This window comes from Ostrea edulis, chromosome 8, assembly GCF_947568905.1.
Source record: "Ostrea edulis chromosome 8, xbOstEdul1.1, whole genome shotgun sequence".
Lineage (NCBI taxonomy): Eukaryota > Metazoa > Mollusca > Bivalvia > Ostreida > Ostreidae > Ostrea > Ostrea edulis.
This window is the reverse complement of record NC_079171.1, coordinates 53,362,215-53,390,006: the sequence shown is the minus strand read 5'-3', so window position 1 is coordinate 53,390,006 and position 27,792 is coordinate 53,362,215. Positions and strand designations below refer to the sequence as shown.

Here is a 27,792-nt window from a genome sequence, read left to right as displayed (position 1 = left end):
CTTGTGAGTTGTTGGTACATTGAGAAATGCGTATCGTATCTACTTGAATATCATATTAAAAAAATTAGAGATATCATATTTCATTTAGGAAAATCAATTCTCCGATTTCCTGTTCCGCGCCACCTAGCGGTCACCCAGAAATAGAAATCCAAGATGGATGCGACTGGTGACATCGAGTGGAAGTTGATATTTTTTTTTACGTTTGCGAATAAAATCTGGCGATCCTTGATCTGAAATAACTACAGATTGCACATATATGGTAAGTTTAACCTGTTTTCTACTGATTTTACTGGATACGTTGCTATGAAGATTTATTTAGCCAGCGTCTTACGCCTAGGTAAGATATTTTCAATGGGAAACTCTAGCATATTTTTTATTTCAACTTCAGAGTTCTTGTGCGTAGAATCAGAGTGATGTTTAACAAGTCAGTATTTGGATGACTGATCACTAGATATGAATATTTCCTTTTTCCATTTTTGTTGAAGATACAACTGTCTATGATATCAAAAAGTGCAGACTTTAATTAATTGTGAGGAATGGTCGTGTATAGTGTTGAAAAGTCATAGGTTTTGATGTTATTGATTTGGGAAAAGTTTTTTCGATTTCAAGTTTACTTAAAGTTCTTTAGAATTTTTCAGAATCCACATTCGATTAACGCCATTTCTGGCATATGTAGTCGCACAGTAAGTTTGAAGTTTCTCCTTTGCAGCTGTTAATATTTTTGTGAGGACCAAAGATAGGGGCTTAGTAGAGCACTTGCTTCATCCAACAACATATCTTTGTTTCTAAGGGTTTTTACGTAGTTTAGGAATCAAGTAAAGGTATGGTAACTCATATTCATTCCACGCATTGACTGGGATATTAAATATGTCTAAAACTGAAGCATGGTTTTGAAGAATTTCCTGTTTTGAAAGGGTAGTTGGAGTATAACTACGAATACCAAAAGTGGAATTAATGCCAAGTTGTAAAGACGATGTTGTTACTAGATTTTTCAGCTGGAACCAAAACATATTCCTCATGTAACCTATCTAAATAATGCTTTAAAACTATTCTGGTGCATAATCTGAGTATGCTTATATGTACGCATTGAATTTTGCAACATCATGGCGAGATGTATTGCAAACTACGGAAGAATACAACACCAACACAACAGCGTCCATGAAAAAAGGTATAGGGTAGATAAGTTGAGACAATATTAATATGGAAACAAACAGAACTGTCTAAACAGTATTGCTATTACTCACCTAACGTTAATAATTGATCACGTTTAGAAATCAATAAAATACACAGTTCGATAACTTTAACTAGAGAAAAGCACACGAAAAAACAAGAATATACACAGGATTTTGTGTAAAATGTAATTGTAATAATGAACCTTATGAGGACAGATTTTGTTGTTACAATCTTTGTCAGTTGAAGGCAACACATAATTCTTAGGTAACCTATTTAATTATTTGATTACCTCTACTTTATTAAACACCAAATTAGGAATGTAGGGATGTAGGAGAGAGGACAGTCTGTCGGTTATCGTCGTTGTCGTCATTTCATAATGTTAAAGCAAGCTACTGTTGGTTTCTTCATTCTGTGTTCATAACGACAAACAAAGCTCTATAGTTCAACATCAATATAAGGTATCTTAAAGATGTTGGAATGTAACAACTTCAAAGTATCTCTTCAAGGACATGATATCGGGATATATAGGCATGGTATCGGGACACAGATATGGGGGAAATATGCCTGCTGTTATGGTTTTCTGTCTTTATGTATGTACTCTACCCTAAACACGAATGGAAACACTTTTGCTACCATAATTGTACTTCCTTTCAGACCTCTTTTAAAAATCACGGATTACAATTAACTAATCAGTTTCAATTCTATTGACCACAAGCAGTTCACATGTAAGCGCGGATCCTATAAATAGTACATTGATTTTACTGTTTACGAGAGGCGGTGGCGATAAGATGTGTATGTGATAATGAAATTAAAATGGAATATGGAGTCACGATGAAAGATCAAATTAGTTTAGTTACATGTATATTTGTTCTCAAGTTACATATATCTAATTATTGCGCAAATGAATTTGACAAAGATATTTGAATGGCTGCTCTAAAATAAAGACGAAATAATCAGAACTCGCAAAACTTGTATCGTGATCGGCCACTGTTTCTCTAAATTACATCAGTTTCGACCGTTTTAAGTTTTTTTTAGGAATGAATTTTGCATGTAAAAAAAAAAAAAGCCAGCATTCTTCAAGTCCCTATGCTGTTTTTATTACTTTATCATTTCGTTCGAATTTTACTGTGTTTCAGAAATTTAAATTTCTGTTCTCTACCATACTTAAATGTCACCAAACATGTTTGGCATTATCAAAATATAATAAAGAGAGTACTGGTTATGAAACACAGAGCCTTGTGCAAGTCTAGTAATAGGCACATATTGTTTAATTCACACAAGAAACGGCATTGTTTCATCATTAAAATATCAAACTACACACCATACCCTAGTTAAATAAACATAAAACAGCAAATTTGACTTTAACATAAACATGCAAAGCAATACAAACGATGAACAATTTATTGAGCTATTCAAAATTTGATACATTCATCAATGTATTTGAAAATGAATGAAGTGCAATTCTGATTAATTTAGAAGGAATACACGACATCACAACACTCATGATAATGGAGTTACCTGATCGTCTTTAATTTCCGACTTAGACCATGATAGATATATGAACACTTATTTTAATGCTGGATATTTTAAATTAACAAACAGTGGTAACTCTGAACACTATAAATGATGTAAATTTGAGACGAGAGCAAACACGGTTATCAGTGAAATAAGGTGTCAAGTACATTGTACTACAGGTAAGATACGGCGCCCAGTATCTTATTTCAGCGGGTGCATATCATTTTGTTCAAGGGGAGGTGCCAGCCGCAAGAAAAAAATAGATTGTTGGCTTCAAAAATTTGCAAAAAGAGGTGAATTTGCTCCAGACAATACACAACTTCCGAGATATCAGCTCTTCTGTGATGGAGGTACGTTCAGTGTTCTGTTGAACGCTTGGGTAGGTACAAGATGTATACATATACTATAGACTAGCTATGTCAATACGAATAAAAAGTAATGAATGTGTAAATTTTGTTTATATCAGCCATTGGTATACATTTAATTGACCATATCAAGAATCCTATTTGTTTGAATTAGGCCATTAGATTAAATATGAACATATTTTTTTATTTCCTCCTCTGTACGAGTGATATTTTAGTCAAAGAAAAATGGTGCTTATCGATTTTTGTTTGAGCTAATTTATTAGTAAATACTAATAAACTTAATAATATTGTGTTTCCCTGCTGATTGGGTGGTTGTATGATGTCTGATAATCGGCCTTAAGAGCATGTATGAAGACAGCGATAAGCATTTGTATCCACCGCGTGTGGACGATAGTGTGTTTTGCGTCTCACTGTGCGTCAGAGTTCCACAAAGGAAAAGAACTATTGGGCAACTCGGAAATTGCATATTCCCCTGGCATCTTCACAAGTCAAGGGTTATTGATTCGTTACCTCACACTAACCTTTGACATCAGTGACTATCAAAAAGTTGGGCTTATTCTGAGTATTTCCACAAACGAGTGGGAACCAATGGGAATGAAGTTTTATTTATAGCAATGCGAAGCGAGAGATTCAAATAAAAACACGTGCATTTATTCCTTCAGTTATGGCTATTTCAATCGATTAAGCAATATTGTCTAAAGCAAACAGGTTTCAAGACGTGATTTACTATCAATAAATGTAATTATTATACCTCAGTATGAGAATTCCATGCAATGCGTTATCTGATTGGTCTGGGCAGTCATGTGGCAAAGGTGACAGAACTTCATATCTCCCTCTCAAACATCCCAATCATATTTACCCCTTGGACATCTTTGTGCACATCCCATAAATTTCACGTCAAGGTAAACGTAGTTTATTGTGACGTCACAATAAGACCGCGTCATTACTAGCAAGCGTTAGACATAAACAATGTCAGAACGATTTCATCTTCCAAGTTCTGATGAAATAAACGATCTTCTAGAAGCCAAGGATGCGGCAAATACAAAAAGGTCTATTAAACTATGAGTGAAATGTTTAAGAGACTTATACAAGAGACTGGTTTACTTGTAAATGCCGATATCGACGGTTGTTCGAAGGAAGAACTAAACCGTGTTTTGATAACATTTTATGTGGGGGCGAGGAAAACGAACGGGAATCTCGTTAAGAAATTTGCGCTACAGAACATCAGGTACAGTGTGAAACGCTGCATAAAAGAAAAACGAGGTATAGACATTTTGTCAGACCTAGAGTTTACAGAAAGTTATAAAGTTTTAAAGCAGAGTCGACAGATCTCAAGAGGAAATGTCTTGGTAGCATCGCACATCATACCCCCGATATCAGAAAATGACCTAAAGCAGCTCTACTGTGGAAATACTCCATATAGACTGCGGAAAAAGTATCGTTTGCGATTATGTTATAACTGTGCAGAAGAGGTCGAGAAAACGTACGTTCCATGAGAAAAGTCACTTTTAGAGTAAGGAAGGATAACACTGGGAGACAGTATGTGTACCGATTGATGGATGACCTGGACAAAAACCAGAGAACAGATGCCCAGGGAAGTGTCACAGAGGGCAGAATGTACGAACTACCAGGTACTGTTTTAAAGATTATATTCGATTTTACATAGATTAGGCCCTATAAATAAATAGTTGCTTTATAATCAAGTTTCTATATTTTTATATCAAATAGAAACTGTCTGGTTCTGTCTTTTCAGAAGTACCCCAGCAAACTCCACCCTGACATAAATGAGTGATGTTTTCAACCAGGAGAATGGAGTCTGGTATTTGAAATATGCAGTAGGAAAGAATGCACTTTCTAACTTCATGACAAAAACCACTCAGTGAGGGTCACTAGTATTACTGTCATGGATGTTGGTGGAAAAAGTGAGCATCATATCATGAAGGTATCAGGCCACAAGTCAGTCTTCCTTGAAATCATGTTCTCACTTTGTAAGTGACCAAACAAAGAGAGAAATATCGGACACTTTAAGCTCTGCATTAGGTCATCAGAGAGATCAAATGGAGTTAAGTGATTTGTCGGATGTTTTTAAGGATGACTTTGAACTGGAACCATTAAATGTAACTTATACTGGATATATGCAGATCGAAACCAGGTTAACACTCGAAATCAATCTTCCAGGGGATTCCTTCATTTCAGACCAAATTTTTCTGACAATTGTAACGTTATCATAAACATTAATTTTCAGAGATGATCATACTTATGCAATGCTGTCATTTATCTATAATTCTGCATAGTTTGATTGTTGCTACAAAATAAATTAGAATTAAAGTTTTATTTGACAATGTGTTATCTTACAGAATGCAACTGTAAAGGTGCTAACTCCTCCTAGGCACCTGATCCCACCTCTGGTGTGTCCAGGGGTCCGTGTTTGCCCAACTATCTATTTTGTATTGCTTGTAGGAGTTATGAGATTGATCACTGTTCGTTATCTTCACCTTGCACTATTACAAGCCTACGGTGCAGTCTGGCATTGTTTTGGTATACTTAACATTTTATTGCATGGATATTCGGGATATATGAAGATTTATTCTCCCAAGAAAAAACATATTCCCCGAGGACAACATTCATGCAATAAATGTATATTAGTGGTATAAATTTTACAACTGAGCATGTTTATTAATACAGCAGTATGAGATCGCGTAAATTGCATCCATGAACACCATAACAAGATGCAGTTATTTCATTGGGTGTTTTATTTATAGTGGATTACGTAATGGTCTAATGAGCCTAACTTTTATATAGCGACTGATGTCAAGGGTCAGTGCGAGGTAACGAATCAATAACCCCTGAATTTTGAAGATGTTCTCCTGGAAGAAACAGGCTAGGTGTCTAAAAAGAGTGAACATCCTCTGTTGACAGGTTACATGATGAAAATCAGACACGAATGTAGTAAAAATAAATCCGATAGTATGTCATAACTACATAGGTGTTTATTGGTGACTTCTCAAAATGAGTGAAACATTATAGATAATATACAATCAACAAAGCAAGTTCCTCAATTGTGATTTTCGTTTGTTTTCTCACTTTTCAAGATTTAAAAATATTGTCAAATTGTTAAGTTGTGCGTAATCTATATCACCATCAAATCATGGCTCTTGCCTTGCACAGAGTTTCAACAATTAAAACAAATTAAGAAAATATGTACATAAGACATTTTCTATAACGGAGAAGAAGTGCATTTTCAAAAGAGTGTGAAATATTTCAATTATAAATGGGGTAATTGAAGAGAATCAAAGAATGTACAAAAACATTACTCATTATCTTTAATTTTTGTACATTAGGGGATGGATCAGGGGAAGTTTGGACGGAAATTTCAGGGTTGTGTGTGATGTGAATTCCATAAAATAAAGGATGAATGCATGGATATTGTTCGACGTCCCTCTCGATAATTTTCACTCACATGGAGACGTCCATAAAATACATGTTGGTGTTATTTACCTCAACAACCTTCTTAAAATGCTTAAATCAGATGCTCGTTAATGATTCATTCTCCCATGCGCATTGACACATTTTGTATGTAACACACATTATGCATGCATCAGTCCTATTGTATACGAAGTGCGAAGTAAACAAATGATGTTTTCTTGTTTTCTGCTCTTTATATTGTAAATACCCTGTTCATACTACTTGTGCAGTAGGTTTACTTTTGATGTGCAATATGCGTAACGTCGTGTCAAATATGAGAAAACCTTTTAAATTGCTAAAGTATGCAAGTATGGAATCAATGGAAGGCTATTGATGGTTTATATTTAGTTCAGAGCGCCCTCTAGTGTTTGATACCAGATTGTGGACTGTTGAATTGAGGAATATATCAGATAATTTTGGTGCAAGGTTTGCCGTTGTGACATCACTGGTACGGAATTCAGATGAACATTGGTATTTCTTTTTTTGGCTATATTTAGATCTAAAACTTCATAGTTATTTCGGATTTCAAACATTTCGGTTGAGCATCACTGAAGAGACATTATTTGTCGAAATGCGCATCTGGTGCATCAAAATTGGTACCGTACAAGTTTTACTTTACAATCAATCATCTTTTTGTATTACATTTACTTTTTTTATTCTGAATGTATGTTTTACTAGCATCTGCATATATCGAGTCCCTATCTCTACTAGAACTAATGTAGCGATTGTTAATTGTTCTGAGCATGTAACATTCTCCTGATTTGTATGCTATACAAGTTCCATGTTCACTTACAGATACATGTATGTTAACTTTCGTTTTCAGAAAAAAAAAATGCGTGTTCCCTGTCTTCCTTGTTGATAACTATTGGACGAGAGAGGGTGTTTTCAGTTTTGATAACCTTGGCCCAATCCTTTTGTCTTTCACATTTTGACAATAAAATAAGTTCAATTCAACTAATAAATATTAATACTTTAAAGGCGTGTCTGTAATTTAGAAATAATTCTTGGAAACAAAATGGTATACATAAATATCTTACCATATTTTGGTATACATATTACAGAAATTGTTAGAGGACGCACAAACTCTTTGAGGAGTGTGAAATGCGTATTGTCTTCAGCATTTGCATATATTCACTGTACTAATGTTACATTTGCATGTGCGGAATCAGAATTTTTTTCCAATTCCACCCATGGAATTTTTGCCCAGGGGTCCAAAGTACACTTAGTGTTTAACAACCGAAAATGCTCTTACCAATATTAAGTTTGGTTGGTTGTATATTGTTTAACACCCCGCTCGATAATTTTTCACTCATATGGAGACGTCACCATTGTCGGCGAAGTTCTTGCATAATTTAGGCCTATGCTCGGCGCTTACAGCATTCGAGTAACGATAGATTGTTATCGTGCCACACCTGCTGTGACGCGAGGTCTCGGCTTCTGCAGTCTCGTCCGAAAGACCGTTCATTTACCTGGTAGTCGCCTTTTACGACAAGCAGAGGGTAACAAGAACCTTTTATAACCCGGGTTCCCATATGATTCAAGTTTAAGGGATGTTTGACTTTCAGACTCTCACCTCCTCTGTATGACGTAGCATCTATTAATGTACTCAAGGTGTTTCAGATAAAAATGAGAAATAATCTGCGTGGATTATCTAATGCGTACAGCTCGATAAAGAAATGCTTTTAACTATCTACTGAACAGCATGATGATGATACTTTGCAGTGTAACATTAATGAAATTTAAACGAGTACGTTGTGGTGGCTGCTTAACTTTAAATAATTCAGTGTTTCATATGTTAGATTCTCTTTTTCTTCTTTTTAAGGGTGGGTATCCATTAAAGTATCATTGGAGTTATACATGTTCATTTAATGTCAAGGTAAAGGTGACAAACTTTCATTTCCGTTACAGTAAAATCGAAGGTTGATCATGCTAAAGTAATCATTAACAAATAATGGATGACGTCTTAATATGAATGAAATTTTTTCGACTGGACTTAAAACAAATAAACAACATCCATAACAAAAAACCGGGAGTGAATATCGCAGTGTTTCACCTCACAGTGCGTATAATAAGGTTGATTGATTGAAAGAATCTTGTTTAACGTCCCTCTCGAGAATTTTTCATTCATATGTAGACGTCACCATTGCCGGTGAAGGGCTGTAAAATGTAGACCTATGCTCGGCGCTTACGGTCTTTGAGCAGGGAGGGATCTTTATCGTACCACACCTTTTGTTATACGGGACCTTGGTTTTTGCGGTCTCATCCGAAGGACCGCCCAATTTAGTCGCCTTCTATGACAAACAAGGGGTACTGAGGATCTATTCTAACGTGGATCCCCACGGGATGCGTATAATAAGGAGTTAAATTGGAAAACTGCATGCGAAAAAAAAAATGGAAAACTGCATGCGGAAGAAAAAACCAGATATATTTTTTAAAGAAGTATATCAACCAGGACGGACTTTGATCAAAATCGGAATTTCAAAGCTCAAAGGAAAACAGAAGAAGGGTACAAATTAAAGTAGAACAAGCAGGATCAATTATTACTTCGTTTACCTGATCAGGATATAGAGCTCACGGCGGGTGTGACCTGTTGACAGGATATGTTTACTCCTCCTAGGCACCTGATCCCACCCCCTAGTGTCTCCGGGGGTCCGTGCTTGCCCAACTATCTATTTTATATTGCTTATGGGAGTTATCACTGTTGGTTGCCTTCGCCTTTCATTAAGAAAACAATTTAAGATATAGACACTGCACTTGTCGGGTGATAACAACAGCATAAGATAATTGGATCAAATATTCTGTAAAACACATGTTCGTATTAAGCAATTCTAGTAGACCAATACTTTTATTTTGGCAGATTTTTTCCGTATTTGTTCTTTGTTGCACCTTACATTTTAAATGTCCTGTAAATTGAAAATTATTTTTGCACATTAATGGCAAAAATTACAAATTGTGACCCCCCCCCCCCCCTTGCGCTTCATCACATATTTTGAATGAATCGTTAGAGAACGTTGTAATTTATCACTTGTTTAAATTGATGCCAATAACGCGCTAATGCCGAATAACGCTGTTGGAAATGCTCATTGTTACCCGTCTCGTCTGCCGACACCGCAAAAACATCCTACGCAGAATTTTCGAAAGCTTTTACCCGCAAACAAGACTACACTCAAATCCACATGTTTTTCATATATGTGTAAACAGCCTGAGTGCACCTCAGGAAGTAGCCTCAGCTACCAATATCAAATAGTTCCTTTGTATACAACTGATTATTTCCGAAAATTACACGAAATGTCCTAATCAGGGGTACAAAAATTAAGAGAAAAGAAGAAGAGGAAATGAGAAGAATCGCACAGAGGGAAAAATCATTCTTTTAAATATGTGGAACTACCATAGAAGAATCGCGGAGAGGGAAAAATCATTCTTTTAAATATGTGGAACTACCATTGACTAAGTTCATTTTGATTGGACAATTACCGGTGTGATACCTTTACACATTAGACGATCGATCCCGATGCCGGCATATTTTGTAGAATATTGAATATACCTTTCTGTCTGCAGAATGTGTATTGATACAGTAGTTCATATTTTTAAAATTATTTTTACTACCCCCCTCCTACCCTTTCAAATTTTCCGTTCCAAACTCGGCTATATCATACTCGTTTACCATGCCAAGAAATTCTTAGCAAAATCTCCGATATAGAAAAACCGTTATAAATCACTGACCGCAATTAAGAGATAAGCGACGGCTACTATTAATCAGCATGTAATATGGCCCTATTGAAGTCAACGAATTCAGACCGGACGGGATTTCTTGGCATGAACATAAAATGTGCCTCGATCAATTTCTTATGTTTATCTTTACCCATTTTACTGAATCTGTCTAACCATGTGTACATTTTATATCAATTTTAAATCAGAAATTAATTCCTGAAAAATCATTCATATTTAAAGTACCTCCACCCCCATTTTATTTTATTTTATTTTTTTTGTTATATGAAAGTCATCAATTATATTTGAAATTTTTAAATTCTTTTTAATTTTTTTAACAGATTTTACAGACATCATGCATATTGGAGATCTGATAGTAGCTTGGGAAAAACAATTGGAAAGTTCTTCTATCCTGCGTTGTGACTATGATAAGAAATCATTCCATCACAACAGTACTGTGGATTTAAATACCCTTTGATATTAATTTAAATGTGTGATAAATTCTTAATGCATTTTTCATAAGTGATATAAATAGATATAAACAAGTAAACATAGTTTGATGTTCAGTTTTTATGTTGTACATAATGTATATCACCAATTTGCATATATGTAATTTGGGTTAAATCCAAAAGGTTTACAGGTCCCAGTCACCTGAGTTTGACACATGTTGGTAGGAATTTGTGATCGGGGCAGGAGAATTACCAACAACATCCATTATATTAACTTCCTGGAGTTCCTGTAGGAGCTAAACTGACCACTTCCTGTATCAATTCAAAGGCTTAATCTGAAATATAACAAAACGTTACAATTCAATAAACATGTACTTACTGTCTAGTATTATGAATATCCACTCACATACATACTAATTATTGGGTTAATTTAAAAAATATACATATTTGAGGTAAAGAAAAACAAAACAAATTCAAAAGTCGCAGAAAGTTAATTTTCATATTAATGAAGCATTGTAAAATAAATGTCTTAGATACTATTAATTACCAATGTTCTTTAATATTTTCTACATTGAAATTGCTAATTTTTTCAAGTATTTCAAATGATTTAATGCAAATTAGTAGACATTAATGGAAATAAGTATGCCAATGGTCAAAATTGACCTACATGTAAAATTTGTACATATATTCTGTTTCTTTTTCCAACAACTGGATTTATTTAATGATACAAGTTTAATTTTCCATCTTATAATTATAAGAATATTATCAAAACTATGGTTGTAAGAGATATTCATTTATCAATTTCACAATTTATCTCTATAGTAAATTTGTAAAATTGCTTTTTTTTTTTTTTTTTTTTTGGTTCTGTAACTTGGGAAATTTGCATAGTATCAGCATGGATAAATAAATATATGCTCCACATTTAATTAATCAAATGTGGATCATGTGTACTTAGTCATGTTGCATGTATATCATAAAGCTGATTAAGTATACTCGACTAGTGATATTTTGATTGTACTATTACTTGTGTAGATTTTTCTATACCTATTTCTGGATTTTATATTAATTATTGTACTTGAGAGAAAACTCAGTACAAATATGTGTCCTATATTTACTTGTTTTAAAATCATTTACCTTTATGGCATAAAAATAATGAATTTTAGAAAAATTTATAAGTTTGTCATGTTTGACACTGTATTGAGTTTGTATTCAAATTTAGTAACAGTATCGAGAGTAACATCATTGACAAAGTGTAAAAAATCTAAAGGGCATGTGTGTAGAACACAAGTGAAAAAATATTCAGATTTTATACAAAGTTACTTAACATGCACATTGGCTATGATTCTAATTTACACATTTGCAAAAGTTCAATTTAATCTAGAATAATATTTATAGATATTTACTTGATATCCTTCACCTAACTTGTATATATATGTATGTACATGTATGTATGTATGTTACATGAACATTCAAAGTATCCATTAAATTTACACCAATATGTAATATTTTTGAAAACAAATTTGATAATACAATTCATGTCATTTGTGGCTCTAGTACAAATCTTACAATCATTCCATATGCGGTGTGTGTAGTCATTTCATAAGTGTTTGTTCCATTCATGATTTAATCATTTTGAATGGCAGGATCATATATGACATTGAATGGAATTGGTTGTTTTTGTTGATTGTCTTGGAATTGGGGAGGTGGGGGAAGAATGATTCGGACATTGTCATCAACTTCTAACTCATATAAACTAATATAAAAAAATTAATAAAAGTAAACTTCAGTTATGAATGACTTGTGTGACTGCATGAGGAATGGGGTGGGGGGTGTAATAAAAATAATCTTCAGCATGAAATAAGAATTGTGTGACGGGTGGGGGTAGAGGATATTCGTATAGAGAACAAATAAATCGTGTCATACTATATTAATGTCAATAGAAAAGCCAATATGATTTACATCAAAACTTAAGTTCGAAAAACAGGGCCGTAAATTACATGGAGGCGGAGGAGGCAGCTGCCTCCTCCAACTTTTGAGCCAAAAAAAATTAAAATTTAAAGTTCATTAGAATTTATGTTGTTTCCAATAACTAAGAACATGATACCTCCCTTAAAAAGCATTCCAAATCTTTCTTTTAGAATGAGTTAGTCAAGTAACATCTTAGAAGGCCCTAGAATCAAGGATTTTGCACGAAACGTGTTCAGTGTGCACAAAATGTGCTCAGCATCTGGGGGCCTGGGCGGCCCCCAGACCCCCGCCTAATTTCCTGCCTCCTCCAAATTGAAGGTTAATTTACGACCCTGTTTTCTCCACAGCTCTGGAAGTTTTGTTTATGAAGGGGAAAGTCCATATCTGTTTTCCGTTTTCGGCCCTTTCAGGTCTTTGTAGCTACGTGTAGCGGTTTGTAATAAAAAAAAAATTGGGATTGGCTTTTTCTTTCATTGTATTCTTGAGTATTCCATGCAAAGACCATGCCATGGACAGCTGATGGACGGCTTATTATGTAGGCCTAACAGTCCGCAATAGAGTGCTCCGACGGCCAATAATTAATCCATTGTTTTTAATTTCCCCACCCAAACTCCGCAATTGTTTTTGTGTGTAGGGAAACTAAACATTGTTACTCTGTCTATATTAAACCTTGCAGTCAGCAACCGCACAAAACACCATATTTACTCGTTTACCGGACCTCACCTGCTGATTAGCGTCTTTAGTTTCAATATGGCGGGTTCGTGTAAAGGGGCATAACTCCCGCAATATTTTCTGCTCTGACACAGGTGCGCTATCTTTATCCGCGCGTATCGCGGATATATTACCAAAATGAACCGAACAAACCCTCACAATCATTTTATACGATCTAAATGAAGCAAATACATACTTAATATGGAAACAGTTATATTTCGTTTCAGTTGACCTTTAAACGAAAGTGCAACACATGGCCTTGGGGTCCTTGTTGTTGCTAACAAATGAATATTAACGTTTCTTATGCATTTCTGAAATTTGTTTGCAAATTAAAATGTTTTACAAAAATGCCTAACCACATTAGTGCAAAGCAAATGCAGATATAGTTCATACATTCACAGATTTTTGACTGAATGTGATGTACGTAAAAAATCATATACTTTAACTGTGATAATATCTACATACATGAGTGAATCCTGAACTGTTTCCTCGTGGAATGGGTTCCACCCGTGTAATTGATAGAATTGAACAAACGGAAGTGCATGAGATAGACAACTATATATCTTTTTTTTTATCAAACATCAGAGATGTCGGACTCCGTTACCCTTTCATATGCGTGTTTAATGTAATATCAACACATGTAATTAAGCTCTTAAAGTATAGAAATAAAAAAAGAAAACATTCTATGTAGTGTATTGAAGATAGCACAATTCTATAAAAAAACCTTTATTTTTAACATCTCAATAGAACAGTATGATGGTGATAGCCTTATATCTTAACCCATGTTACATTGGTGTGATGTAAAACAGCACATTATTGCTGAAACTCCTATTGTTTTAGTAATACAATTTGTCACGTGTTAGATTCTCCCTTTTCTGTTTTATTTTTGTCGGGGAGGGGGTGTGGTATTCTGGTATCTATTAGAAAGTTTTATTCAAGTTGATCATAACCATGCAACGTCAAGCTTAAGATTGCATACTTTTATAGATATTAATAAGATTTGTTCAATATTGATTAAAATAAATTTAACGTTGAATTTCATCTTACGCGATCATCCTACTCAAATCCTAAATCAATAATTTGGATTAATTTTCACTATATCTCACATAACTTGGTATACGAAGGACTTGATATTTGAATTGAAAAAAAAACAAATGCTTCATTCTCTGTTGAATAAAACAAGTGGTCCCACCGTGACACACCGTTTCTAGTCAGCCATTGGTCAAATAGAAAAAAAACAAAACATGTTAAGGTGTATCAAAGATCTACTAATTTTGATATCAATGATAGTACATCAATATATTTCAAAGTTATGGTGTCACTACCTATTTTACATCGTACAGTTGACGTGGCCAGGTCAGCGATGCTAGAATAAAAAAAAAATCGATATATATCAATAAGAAGACTCGAATGTCTGTGAAAGGAAAATCGTTGAGTGACTCTCTAGAGACCAAAACGAACTGTTCAATTATCAGAAGCCTGTATCCTCTACACAGGTAAATGTGCCTCACGTGAATTTCACGTGAAATTCACATGAATTTCACGTTAAAAATTTCACGTGAATTTCACATAAAAAGAGCATCAAATGTGAATTCACATGAAAAATTTCATGTGAAATTCACGTGAATTTCACATGAATTTCACGTGAATTTCACATGAAAATATTTCACATGAATTTCACGTGAAATTCATATGAATTTCACATGATTTTTCACATGAAATTCACGTGAATTTCACATATAATTCACATGAACTTCACATGAATTTTTTACATCAGGAGATAAATAATATATAAAATTGATGTGAATTCTAATAATCTGCAAATTATTTAGTCATGAATATAGATTAACATGAACAAATCTCAAGGCATTTGATCAGGGTAATTTAAATTTTATTCTGGTCACTGCACATTGTATATTCTTTGTTCTTCTTTCTTTTAATCTCTGAAATAGAAATATTTTTGTATAAAAGAATAATTGAAAGAGTAGTCTATATACACTGTCAATATAGGATTAAACATTCTTTTTGAAGAATTTATCAATGTGTAAACTCAGGACATTTTACTTACAAACTGAATTCCAATTCATTCACTTTATTAACAATTGCAAAAATTTGAATAGTTTCCCCGCACTATGTTATTTGTTTTTAGGCGTGTATGAATACATCGCGTTTTCGGATTTATTGATGTGTAAACTCTTGTTCAGCTTTATTTTTGTCCAATCAAAACAATTGTAATAAATAACATTGGAATTATATTGTAATAAACTTAGCAAAGTTTGTTTGGACCCCCCCCCCCTCCCTCAGAGAATTGGACTTCAAAACTATATAATAGGTATAATTGTCCAGTTCTTAATTGTAAAAATGTAACATTGAAAATATAAACTCACAGAGGAGCTTTTGATATATCTCAATCCTCTTTTCTTCCCTGGCCATCAGCCTTTCCCACTTCAATGGATCCTGGTCCTCCTCCACCATCCTTCTGAATGTCTTAAATTCAGACCAGAAATCCATTGAAGTGGAAACCTCACTTCGCCTTTTCTTGAATAACTTTCGTTCATGGCAGAAGGCTCTCTGAAATGATTAGCACTAATGTAGACAAATTACATAAAAAACCCTCTGCAAAACATGATGGTCCTCACTTGAAAATTGAGAGAGGATAACTTATGTACCCTCCATATCACAATAATTTTCAAATAAAGGGGCAAAACTCCTTTTGAGTGATCCACACAGAAGCTACATAGCAAGTTTCAGTTTGATATGTGACAGAGAAATAAACTTAGAAACAGAAAACCCCGAAAGGATGCTCAGACAGACTGACGTATATACATCACTGTACCATAATATGCCACGTCTAAAGATTGGTGTGTAAAAAATAAATTGTTAATTAAGTTACTCACCAAAACAACTGTAGTCTGTTCAATCTGATTGTTCAGGACTGGGGAGAATCTCTGGAACAACTCTTTCCCCAGGTCCTGAACACTCAGATTTCCAGCGTCCTTTTTCCCTGACAGCAACTGCAAAAAAATTAGTTAAATTTGATTATCAATTAGTTGTATGTTAACTTTAGTGGGGGTCAAAATCATTTGATTTCATCAAATATGTACAAACCTTAACTTTTGTTTGTGATCGGAAGTCAACGAACTTCCTTGCTGCATATTTGTTTACGCTTCGCATGATCACTGGCATATCAGCCTTTATTCCTAGTCTGTGCACTAAGGACACCACTTTAGCCTGGAATTTGTTGTACATGTATAATTATTTCTTGAATTTCATCTTGTGGATAAAAAAATGTAACATTTAATATTTACAAGAAATGAATTAATTTATTGTTCAAAATTTAGATTCTATTAGTATTCAATTAACAACAAGAGGCCCATGGGCCACATTGCTCACCTGAGCCCATATTTAAAGATTTTCCTTTATATTCGCATGTAAAAATTTGATCCCTACTGTGGCCCCAACCTATCCCTGAGTACCATGATTTTTACAAACTTGAATCTGCACTATGTAAGGAAGCTTTCATGTAAATTTCAACTCTTTTGGCCCAGTCATTATTGAGAAGATTTTTAAATGACCCCAACCTATTTTTGCATTTTTGTGATTTTTCCCCTCTGAAGGAGGCATGGCCCTTCCTTTGAACAAACTTTAATTCCCTTCACCCAATGATTATTTTTACCAAGTTTGGTTGAAATTAGCCCAGTAGTTCTGGAGCAGAAGTAGAAAATGTGTAAAGTTTACAGATGGAGAGACAGCCAGACAGACATAAGATGTACAGCAGGTGATCAGAAAAGCACACATGAGCTTTCAGCTCAGATGAGCTAAAAACATTAGGATTGGTTATGGACTTGAATTTTTAATGATAACAAGTGTTATGGTTCCATTGCATGTAATAATGATCTGATTAGGTTCGGATCTTTTATCCGCTCCATCATTGTTATGTGTATAGCGGCACCACTCCCCTATAATCAGATTGCATGTAATAACAGACTTACTTTCAATTCTAAGTCTGCAGTGTTTAAAAAAACTTTGACTGGAAATGCAGTCTTCAAGAATTCCAGCAAGGGAGCCTACAATTAACCATAATAAAAGTTAATAATTGCAATTATATACTGTATATTGTGAAAAACAAATATTAATAAAAACTGTCAATATATGTAGATATTATTTTCAAATTCAATAAACGTATCAATTTACACAATGAAGCCGAAATCAGGTTTTCTTTGATGCACCAATCAAACAAATTTTTCAGGTAATTAAAATCACCATATCAAGACATTGAATATTAAATGATAACGTTTTCTATAAAACTTCTATATAATTTTGGCAAGTTAGTTATGTATATATAAAAGATCGAGTATATATGTACACAAAACAGTGTTAAGAGTTATACCTCAATATCTGAATTCTCCATGACGAATTTCTTATAATCATCACTTCTGGCATTTAACCCTTCTTTGAGTTCCCTCAGCTCTTGCACTGTGAAGAATTTAATGTTTATCAACAGTGAACAACAACAAATTAAACAATTTCAAATGAAGATTCTTAATTGATAATAGTGGTATTTTTCAGATGGGTGGCTATATGCATGCATTCTTATCTTTCCTCCACCTAGTTTCTAACTGAAGACTATCCTTTTATTTGAAAAAAAAAATTCAGAAAATCAAATGAATGCATATGAAATGCATGATCATTATCAAAAATGTACACATACGTGTACATCAACCATGCACATAGATTAATTTTAAATCCTGAATAGTACATGTATACAGCTGGTGAGCAATACACCTGTACTCACAAATTGTGTGTAGCAGCTTTGTGTTTTCTGCACAGCCCCTGCATGGTGCAGTACAGCCAGATCCGTCATTGACTGGAGCCAGCTGTGCAGACTCCTGGGACTCGAACATATCCTGGCTACCTTCACCACTTTTTTGACTGTCCTGAATGAAGAATTCAATGAAAATTAACTTTAAAAGAATGTCACATCTAAATCACTTTTTTAAAAATCTTTTAAAAAGTAGCACTAAGTTGATATATAGTATTATAAAGTTGACATTACTACTGGATGAGTATTTTTTTTTTAAAAAATGACCATGACTGTTAAAATTGTTATGTTATTGAATTAAATGGCATTGCATGTAGGTTTATTAATTAAGTGTAGAGTTAAATGATGCATGGATTGATAGATCTATACAAAGACATGCATGCAAAAATTATTTGGTCACGTGTATTTAAATTATTATGTTAAATTTCAAAATTTTTAATTTGCATGTAGCATAATAATTTATTGTTGCTGTTTACACTTCCCTAAATAGCTTTTTATTCATGAATTTACAGCTTATTTCATCGATTTTGATGCGAGATTCACTACTACTTTTATCAAAGGATTGGTGATGTTAGTTACCCAATAGATCTATATCTTTAATATACATTATTTATTTATTTTCATTATTATTAATATCATTTTGTTGTTGAAAAAAAAAGAAGGTTTTATACGAAATATATAGGAAAAGTCTTTGAGAAAGATCTGTATGACCAAATACTGTAAGTTTTCCAATGTAATCAAACTTAGATCAACCAAAATGGCAAATATCTACACAACAATCATAGTTCAACGGATATTTGATAAGATTGCGTACTTAGATCCGCACCCCATTTTTGTTGTAGGCGAAGTGTAACGTATGTAAACAAGCTAGACCCCGAATTAGCCTTTCGCGTAACATTTATCGAGCCTACTGTATATTGAAATATACATACAAATGCTATTTGGTAGAATTTATAGATATATTGATTTTATTAGTTTGTAAAGATAGTACTGTGTATAATTTCTTCAACTTACCTCATTCATAACTAGGCCTTGTAGATAACGTACTGCCACTGTTGTCGTCTGCAAAGCACGTGCAGAAAAATCGGAATCGTTGTAGCGCTTCAATGCAAGCACAATTCAAGAACTATTGAACATTGATTAGCTGTCAAAATCATGGACAATATTCGACGTTCGAACTCAAAGTTTAAGGAGAAGGAGGAATACTTTTGCAAGCCTTGCAACTTTTCTTCTCACCGTTTCGGAAATTTTCGTCGACATAATTTGACACGTAAACACCAACAAAATGAACACAACCCTGAGTTTGATGGTAATATTGGTATACACCTACATGAAAATAATGAAATAAACGATGTTTGCGGTCTTGAAGATGTTTCAGCTGAACAAGACTCTGTATCATGCAACCAACTACACAAGGAAACCTTTTTAGAAAACACAGAATGTAATGAGGGGACGGAATATCATCATGACGGTTCATTGACGGAATTCGGCAATGACGATACCGACCCTATAGGTAACTTATTGCACTTGGCCCTATTATTTTGAAAGTATTAAATATAAAACCATACAATTTAATATTAATGTTTACATTGCTGTACTATTTGATTTTCGCAATTTTATTTCTTATAAAACAGAAAGTGCATCTCATGATTTTGCCTCAGCATGGTTTCCATATGAATCGAAACTCCATTTTCTACTGAGTGTTTTACACAGCTCAAAGACACATAAAGTGGTATTTCTATTTTGCACAGGATTGCTATACATTAGCGTTTACAACTCAATTAATATCAGTAGTAAACAGAATGTTAAAATAAAATCTCCCATGTTTTATATGTACTTTCAGAGTGATGAGGTACTATCATTTGTCCTGTATATACTAAAAGACTCCGGTCTGAAACAAGTACCAACACTTGCCAAGATAAAATCATTTTGGTCTGAGAAATTGAAATTGGAAGATATGATACAACAGGTAGAATTTAACATGTAAAAATATTATTGAACCACCCAAAATTTTTCATATACTTCAACTTTGACCGAAGATCTCAAAATTTCAACAAACACAGTGAATTTGTTACTTTATATTATAAGAAATTTATCACTATTCCTTTGCAGAATGAAGATGAAAATGGCAATATACACTGGATGGTCAAACCATCTGAAACCCTCAAATTGATCATATCCAATCCCAATACAGCAAAAGTGATAGACAGGTATAGTATGCATGCATGTTTAAATTATATAGTACTATATGTTATATATAGTACTATGGATTGAGGGAAGGGGCAGTAGGGAAACATATCTCACTTTTTAACTCATTTTATGACAAAGAAAAAGTTAAATATACTAATTACATTTATATACTCTGTGAAATTTAAGATGAGTTTAAGGATTAAGGTGCTCTACATCATCATAATGGCTGACTTCCCTTTAAAACATGAATGAAAATATAGATATCAGCAATATTTGTATTTATTTCAAATATCATTCACATTGTCTAGCTGAGTATAGCTCAGTAGGTTAGCACATCAACTGTCAAACTGTAGCTTGCGAGATTGAATCCAGCAGACACATCCTCCACTTTTTAACCTTTATCAATTTTCTCTGGTGTTGCATTCCTCCTTAACTTGAACTTATGCGAGGAAATTGGTGCAATATATTGCATGCATATATTTCTCACAGACACCCAACGACAGGATGTACCTCCACACAAACACCTCAGAGTGCTGGAGAAAAATGGAGGGAAATGAAATTCCATTGGTCTGATGGTTTTGTATTGGGGGATATTGTATCCTGTCAGCGGAATGAAAGGGAGCTGCTTGGGTTGATTAAAAACCTTTTCTTCAATGAACAGGTAAATAAACACACTTTCATTGGTAGAGTACCTGACTGGAAACTCAGAGGCCTGAGTTCAAATTTCAGTCTGATCATTGCAGTTTCTCACTTTCATTTCAACGTTATATTAGCCTCAAACAAACATGGAAAAACGATAATTTCATTTCAGGAAGGTAAAATTTATGTAGAACTTGAAATGTTGAGACGAGGAAATCACTCATACTTTGACAACTTATTTGATGAAGATGAACTAGAGTAAGTTGATCATATTATAATTATTTCCCCTTCATTTTCAGTAATAATTAAGTAAACTAACTTAGAAAAATTATTAAAGAAATGTCAACCAGTATCATATACATGTAAATAATGATATACTATAGCAAATCATTTTACTATTCATTCGTAGTTTAAAAGATATATCTTTAAACAAAGCGATATCTCTTATAATCATAAGTATTTTCAGATGCTTGATCATAATGAATAAAAAGACTAAAGTACCCATTAAGGATTGTAAAAGAGATGCCCTTCCTGAGCAGCCTTTCAATGCATACATTCGTGAAACCGGTGAAGGAATGGAACACTTCAATTTATTGATGGAAGGGGTAAGATTTTTTTGTTGTTGTCTTCTAATGATTATTACATGAATTCAAACCAAATCGTTATACTTGAAGTGATCATCTTTTATAATTAATCAAAAAACATGTTTATACATAGTGCTAATAATTATATCATGTTTATATAAAATTGCTCCATTTCCATGACTATTCAGAGTTCTAATGATTAATGTCAAAATCCAACAGGAGAAATCAGAATTCTTTGAAACTAGTCCTCTATGGAAAGGAACACCCATTGTAAAACTACCCCTGAACATATTTGTTGATGATTTATCAGCCAATCAATCAAGAAGATGGGCACCCATGCATGGGATACAAGCTCAAGCTTCTGGACTACCTCTGACAGAAAAAATGAGGAACAAGAACACATTTTTTCTTGCTGCCTCAGAAACAGTCAGCATGATGGATCTGATGAAACCCATTTGTGAAGACTTGAGACTTTGTAAAGAGTATGAAATAATTGTGATTTAATTATTCATAAAGAGTATGGGGGAAATTTGGATTTTTTTATGCTATTATTAAGAAAACTGTTTTAGATAAGGGTATATATATGTTTTGATATTACAGGATAGGGATGGATGCTTATGATGCTTTGCTGAAAAGGGAAGTAACCCTTACATCAGAGATTGATGCCATAATAGCAGATTACCAAATGATGAGTTTGGTTACCAACCACATGGGACCATCAGCCTTAAAATTCTGTCCTAAATGTCAGGTAATATTTTCCTTACTAAATGATGTAATTTACATGTGGATTCGAAGATTATACCCTTTAAAGTTTTGCTACATTTTGATTTGTAATCTCCAGGCTGACAAGTCTGACCCATTTAAAATGTGGCAGTTGAGAACAGCAACTGGGACTAAAAGAACTTTGGAAAGACTGAAAATCAATCCAAGTTGTGCCACACAAAAACAGTCAGGGATTAAGTTTTATCAAAACTGTTTATGGGAGCATATTGATCCACATAGGTATCTAATTAAATTTATTTAAGCTTCCTTCAAAATTTACACATTGTACATACATGTAAAATATATGCAGTTAATTTAGTGCATGTCATATATTGTCTATTATATAACACATATATTCATATATGTGCAGGGATAGTCCAATTGGAATTCTTCACTTCCTATACCTGGGTCTGGCAAAGCATTTGATTCAGGTAATATCAGCATGAGTGCATATCATGGAAATATTTTTGAAAGCAACATCTAAGTGAATGGTAAAAGTATAAAATAACAATTTTTTACCTAAGTGTATACAATAGGTAATAGAACAAAAAAAACCAATATTTTATCTTTATACTTATCTAAATCCAATTTATTTTTCAAAGCATTGTGTTGGAAGTCTCAATGAAAGGCAAAGAAATCTCCTGATTATTCATTTGAAGAGTATAGATCAGTCAGACTTTTCATACAAAATCAATCCTGAAACTTTTTTCAAGTACCTAGAGAGTAGACAAGGTAAGGATTATAAACATTATGTAAGTAAGATGGAGTATTTATTAATAAAAAAACAACTATAATTGGAAATATGGGAATTATTTATGACAGCTGCACAAACTGTTTGTACCTAGTTAGCATCAAACTTGTGATGTAACAATAGGCAGAGATTTTTTTCTTATGTTGATAACAGGTATATTGTGCTAATTGATAAAAGATAATTATTAACACGGCAACATACTTATTTTATCAGTTTTATTTCTTACTAAGATATATTATTTGAAGAATCAACAATCAAATAAAAGATTTAACCTATAATTCTAGAAGGGTGCATGGAATTGCCATAAGGTGGATCACTAGTTTCTCAAATCTGCATGAATTGATTAAATCATAAAAGATATAATGATATATACTATGAATACATGTAAAAAAGGCAGAAAAATACACAAATTTGGATAAGAATATGATTCTCAAGAAAATTATTTCAACACATTTGAACAAAAGACTCTGGCGCATTTGAACTCGAGATCTGCGGTTCACCATCCCAATGCTTTAAACACTGAGCTATGATGATAGGCAAACAAATCGATCGATACAAATGAAATCACAAAACATTTAAATCTCCATCTTGTGATGTGTGATGTAGTGTCATAAAGAGTATAATCTTTAGTGTAGTGAGCTACCTTAAAAATAGAATATTTCCTTGATTATATGTACAACTGGTAGGGAGAAAGGTTTATGTATACATTTACATTTTGATTACTTCAGAACCCTAGGAACTTTATATTGCTAAAATTTACAGTTACAGATAGCTCCATTGAACATGGAATATGCAGGTTTGAAGAGATCATATGTTGCAGCGCTTGAGAAGCTTGCATTGGTAGTACATAATTGATCTATTTCATGAGTGTAAATTGAATGTATTAGGAACATAATACAACTGTACCTGAATTTTTACTTGATATCATAAGTGTTTTATGATTAATTTACTTATAGCACACTATATGTTATTTTCAGATTTCAAAGCATTTGTATGACGGAAGATCCTCGCTAACTACTATTGCTACAGAATTTGAAAATTATCTAGTCTTTGTAAGAAACCACATTCCAGTACTTGGGAACAAAAGTAAAACCCATTTCTGTGTTCACATGGTAGGTGTAATGTTATATTCTTCAGACCTGTATACAGTGTACACAATTCCACATATCAATAAATGTGTATATATAAATGAAATAGGAAGGAGTAAAGCTTGGGTTGGACAAGGAATCGAACCCAGGATCCCAGCATCACTAGTCTGGTGCTCTAACCACTGATCTATCCAAGTTGATATCCACAGTCCATATGCCCCCAAATATTACACATGTAATGCTGATATTGTATAATGTTTCAAGTGAAAATCAAATGATGACATATGGTGTGTAACAGTTGCAGATCTAAAGAAATATAGTAACACGTACTGTCCATTGAATGTGTAATTACATCAAAACATTTTGTAGGCAGATGATATGGACAGACATGGTCACCCCCTTCACTATGCTGAAGACGTTTTTGAAAAAAATCATGGTGCCATCCGGAGGAGTCTACAACATCAAAATGGACATGCAAAGTCACGTGACACAGTCGTGCAATTTGCAAAGTCAGAATTGATTAAGCATGTTATAACTGGGGGATTCCTTCACTTGAACGAAGAATGGTGAGGAAGCCATATTTCATGAAAATAATGCTTTTTCATAATATTTTAGCACACATACACGTGTACGACACACATTGTATGTACCCTTATCGATGTTGCATATTAATTTAATTGACATGTCTAATCTAACCCCATGTTTGCTAGTGGTAATTATATGATTAGTTATTACTTGTTAAAAATATAATTAATGTGAAATTAAATTTCTCGCAAATAATAATTGATCTACAGTAATCATTTTCCATAACGACCTTGAAATTGATTTCATGCTATTTTTCAAAAATTCAGTATTCCTGTGTCCTAAATGTATTCAAGTAAAGTTCATCTAACCAAGATCACGATTTGCTAACACCATTAAGCAGCTGTGTTTCATAAACGTTTTTTCTTATATATCTCAGGAAACAGGCTAGCACTTCTGTTAGACGCTATGGTGAAGACAAGAAAGTTAAATCTTTCCTTGGGATCCCTGACCATGATGAAGAACACGAATCTGGACAATTAAGACACTTTTATCGCACAAATTCCAGAAAACCTATGGTACATATAGACATGTATATAATCATTATCATATTCAACCATAAGTGCTCTCAATATTATTGGCCATGATGCATGTATTCCCCAATTTTATTTCTTTTTTTAGAACAATCCAAATCTTCTGAATGAGCTGGAAATGATAATGACCTCTGTAGCATTAGGCTGTGACCTTACTTACGCTGATGTTAAAGTGTTTGAGTGTAAGGAGGCAGTCACCAACTCTGGACAACGAGCCAAAATTGGTTCTTTTGTATCATATGATGATGGAAATAAGGTATGAAAGTGTCACTTATGTTCACTTTGTGTGTTGTTGTCAGTCCCCTTCCTTTGTTGAGCATAAACGATCAAATATTAATTAATTGATTAATATAACTTTCCTCTAACAAGAGCCCATAAGCAACATCACTCACCAGAGTCACCTTCACCCTCCTTTGTATATTCAATACTATTTAAAACACTCTTTATTTCTATGATAATTTTTATCCCCATATTGTGGCCTAAATTATCTGGATCTTTCATGCAAGATTTAACTTTTGTAGCCTATCCATATTGGTAAAAATTTTAAGAATAGGTAGGTTAATAATCATAATATGTCTTAGTGTCACTATGTTGAAATCCAGGGACATCAGTGTGTCACAAACACATCTTGTTTGTATTCCTTTTGATTTTTCAACACCAATTCTCCTTCACTTTGATGCAATATTCAAACTAAATGATTAATATACTGTTAATAGCAATGTATGCCTCCTCTTAAAAATTAAATGTAACTGTACAGTATCACATATTATAGCATTGTGACATAATTATTATAAGCCATGTGTCACTCTTGTCTGTTTCTTTTAGATCCAGGTTGGCATTGTTGATCGGTTTCTCCTGGTATGTACAAAGAAACACAGCAAAATGGAGGTAGCTTTTATCAAGAAAGGTGAAGTTGTTGACTCAGATCTCTACAGAAATCATCAACTCATTAAAATTGATAGAGAGATTGAAATTCTAAGGTCAAAGAGAATACAAAATGTTGTCCATGCCATTCATGACTGCAAAGGAGGTCAATGTAGGATTGTTAAAGGACGAAGAAAAAGTAGGACCGAGCAACAGATGGGCGTATTGAGTGACCTGTATTTGCAACATAGTACTCAAAATATCTTCATCTATAATAAGTTTAAATTGTCTAAACTTACAGATAAACTTCCAGTTTAAAGTGCTTGGATTCTAGTTACACATTGAAGTGATGTCTGTGCATAAGAACTGAACATGATTATGTCTCTCCTTCCATTTAAAGACATATTGTTTTTGTCAACATTACTTTACAAGATGGAAAGCTTTTCTTTATGACTTTGTGACATCTTATCTCAATTGTGTAATTTTCATATATTTGATTTAAGTGATCATGGTAAAACAATATTTTCAATATTGCATTTGTGTTCCTTTGGTAAATGTATATAGTAGCATTTATATGTGTATACATTATACAAAAGCAATGCTTCAACACCTGTTCAATTAACTACAAAGCTGCACAATTATATTGAATTTTATATACACTTCCTCGTAATGTGCACCCTTCAAAGAAGAGTAGCACATTAATTTGTGCCTGTCAGTCAGTATGCTGGTCGATATACCACAGTTTTGTTTAATTGCAATTCCAAGAGCCATCCCTTACCTATAACTTCAGAAATTATCTGGTTATAAGTTAGATATTTCATCATGTGATTAATCTTTTAACATTAAATTCATCATGCGAATCATACATTTATATAAAGGAGCATTAGCTGTCATTTTGTCACAAAACACTGAATTCAATACAACTGCTCCCATCTTATATATTTCATTAATAACACCAGTATTTGATTATTTCAAACACTTTTTATCCTCAAAGCAGGTACATAAATATATAATTTTGGAGATTAAATAATTATTGTTCTGTAAAGCAATAATTCTTCCTTGTATACATGTATACATATATATACATGAATTCCATGTGATAATTTTCATGTTAATAATAATTGTAAATAACTTATCACGTGAAATTCATGTGAATAATTTCACGTGGATTTCACATGAATCACTGGTGACGTGAAATTCATGTGAATAATTTCACATGAATTTCACGAGAAAATTGATTCATGTGAAATTCATGTAAATATTTTCATGTGAATTTCACGTGAAAAGTGATTCACGTGAAATTCATGTAAATATTTTCATGTGAATTTCACGTGAAAAGTGATTCACGTGAAATTCATGTGAAAATTTTCATGTGAATTTCACGTAAAAAGTTATTCACGTGAATTCCATGTGAGCATATTAACGTGAATTTCACGTGAATCACTTTTCACGTGAAATTCACGTGAAATTTACATGAATTTCACGTGAACGGTTCACGTGAATTTCACGTGAAGAGCAATTCACGTGAAATTCACGTGAGGCACATTTGCCTGTGTACCTAGCTAATATGAGCTGCAAAACCTAGGATTATGATAGTGTTCTTGATTTCACATGGGTTAAACA

The 27,792-nt window shown here is 33.5% G+C and overlaps 3 protein-coding genes across 3 annotated transcripts in view; 2 read left to right on the top strand and 1 right to left on the bottom strand.

The window, feature by feature from the left end:
• The first annotated feature begins 2,908 nt into the window (after window positions 1–2,908).
• Window positions 2,909–27,792, top strand: part of LOC125661886 (uncharacterized protein in xynA 3'region-like) — a 48,459-nt gene continuing 23,575 nt past the window's right edge. Inside the window, exon 1 of the mRNA XM_056146456.1 lies at window positions 2,909–3,067. The gene's annotated coding sequence lies outside the window, so the exon portion shown is untranslated. The remainder of the gene's footprint in view (window positions 3,068–27,792) is intronic.
• Window positions 11,999–18,411, bottom strand: LOC130049195 (uncharacterized). The gene is made up of 6 exons (XM_056146458.1): window positions 18,150–18,411; window positions 17,745–17,830; window positions 17,347–17,421; window positions 16,463–16,585; window positions 16,252–16,368; window positions 11,999–15,925 (listed from the first exon to the last, which is right to left on the bottom strand). Exons 1-6 carry the CDS (start codon window positions 18,256–18,258, stop codon window positions 15,704–15,706), a joined length of 732 nt encoding a protein of 243 aa, XP_056002433.1. The 5' UTR covers window positions 18,259–18,411; the 3' UTR covers window positions 11,999–15,703.
• Window positions 19,227–26,703, top strand: LOC125682847 (uncharacterized). The gene is made up of 18 exons (XM_048923433.2): window positions 19,227–19,689; window positions 19,811–19,908; window positions 20,020–20,145; window positions 20,289–20,386; window positions 20,856–21,027; window positions 21,178–21,263; window positions 21,472–21,610; window positions 21,809–22,071; window positions 22,190–22,337; window positions 22,431–22,591; window positions 22,722–22,782; window positions 22,954–23,103; window positions 23,865–23,942; window positions 24,080–24,214; window positions 24,560–24,756; window positions 25,152–25,290; window positions 25,394–25,561; window positions 26,131–26,703. The coding sequence occupies exons 1-18, from the start codon at window positions 19,332–19,334 to the stop codon at window positions 26,485–26,487; spliced, it is 2,934 nt and encodes a 977-aa protein (XP_048779390.2). The 5' UTR covers window positions 19,227–19,331; the 3' UTR covers window positions 26,488–26,703.

Coding starts and splice junctions, on each gene's coding strand:
- LOC130049195 (XM_056146458.1), bottom strand. CDS start 18,258: ATGTTCGAGTCCCAGGAGTCTGCACAGCTGGCTCCAGTCAATGACGGA. Junction 16,369..16,462: donor GATCACAAACAAAAGTTAAG/GTTTGTACATAT, acceptor ATTTTTTTGCAG/TTGCTGTCAGGGAAAAAGGA. Junction 15,926..16,251: donor AACAGACTACAGTTGTTTTG/GTGAGTAACTTA, acceptor TAATCATTTCAG/AGAGCCTTCTGCCATGAACG.
- LOC125682847 (XM_048923433.2), top strand. CDS start 19,332: ATGGACAATATTCGACGTTCGAACTCAAAGTTTAAGGAGAAGGAGGAA. Junction 19,690..19,810: donor TGACGATACCGACCCTATAG/GTAACTTATTGC, acceptor CTTATAAAACAG/AAAGTGCATCTCATGATTTT. Junction 23,943..24,079: donor CGCTTGAGAAGCTTGCATTG/GTAGTACATAAT, acceptor TGTTATTTTCAG/ATTTCAAAGCATTTGTATGA.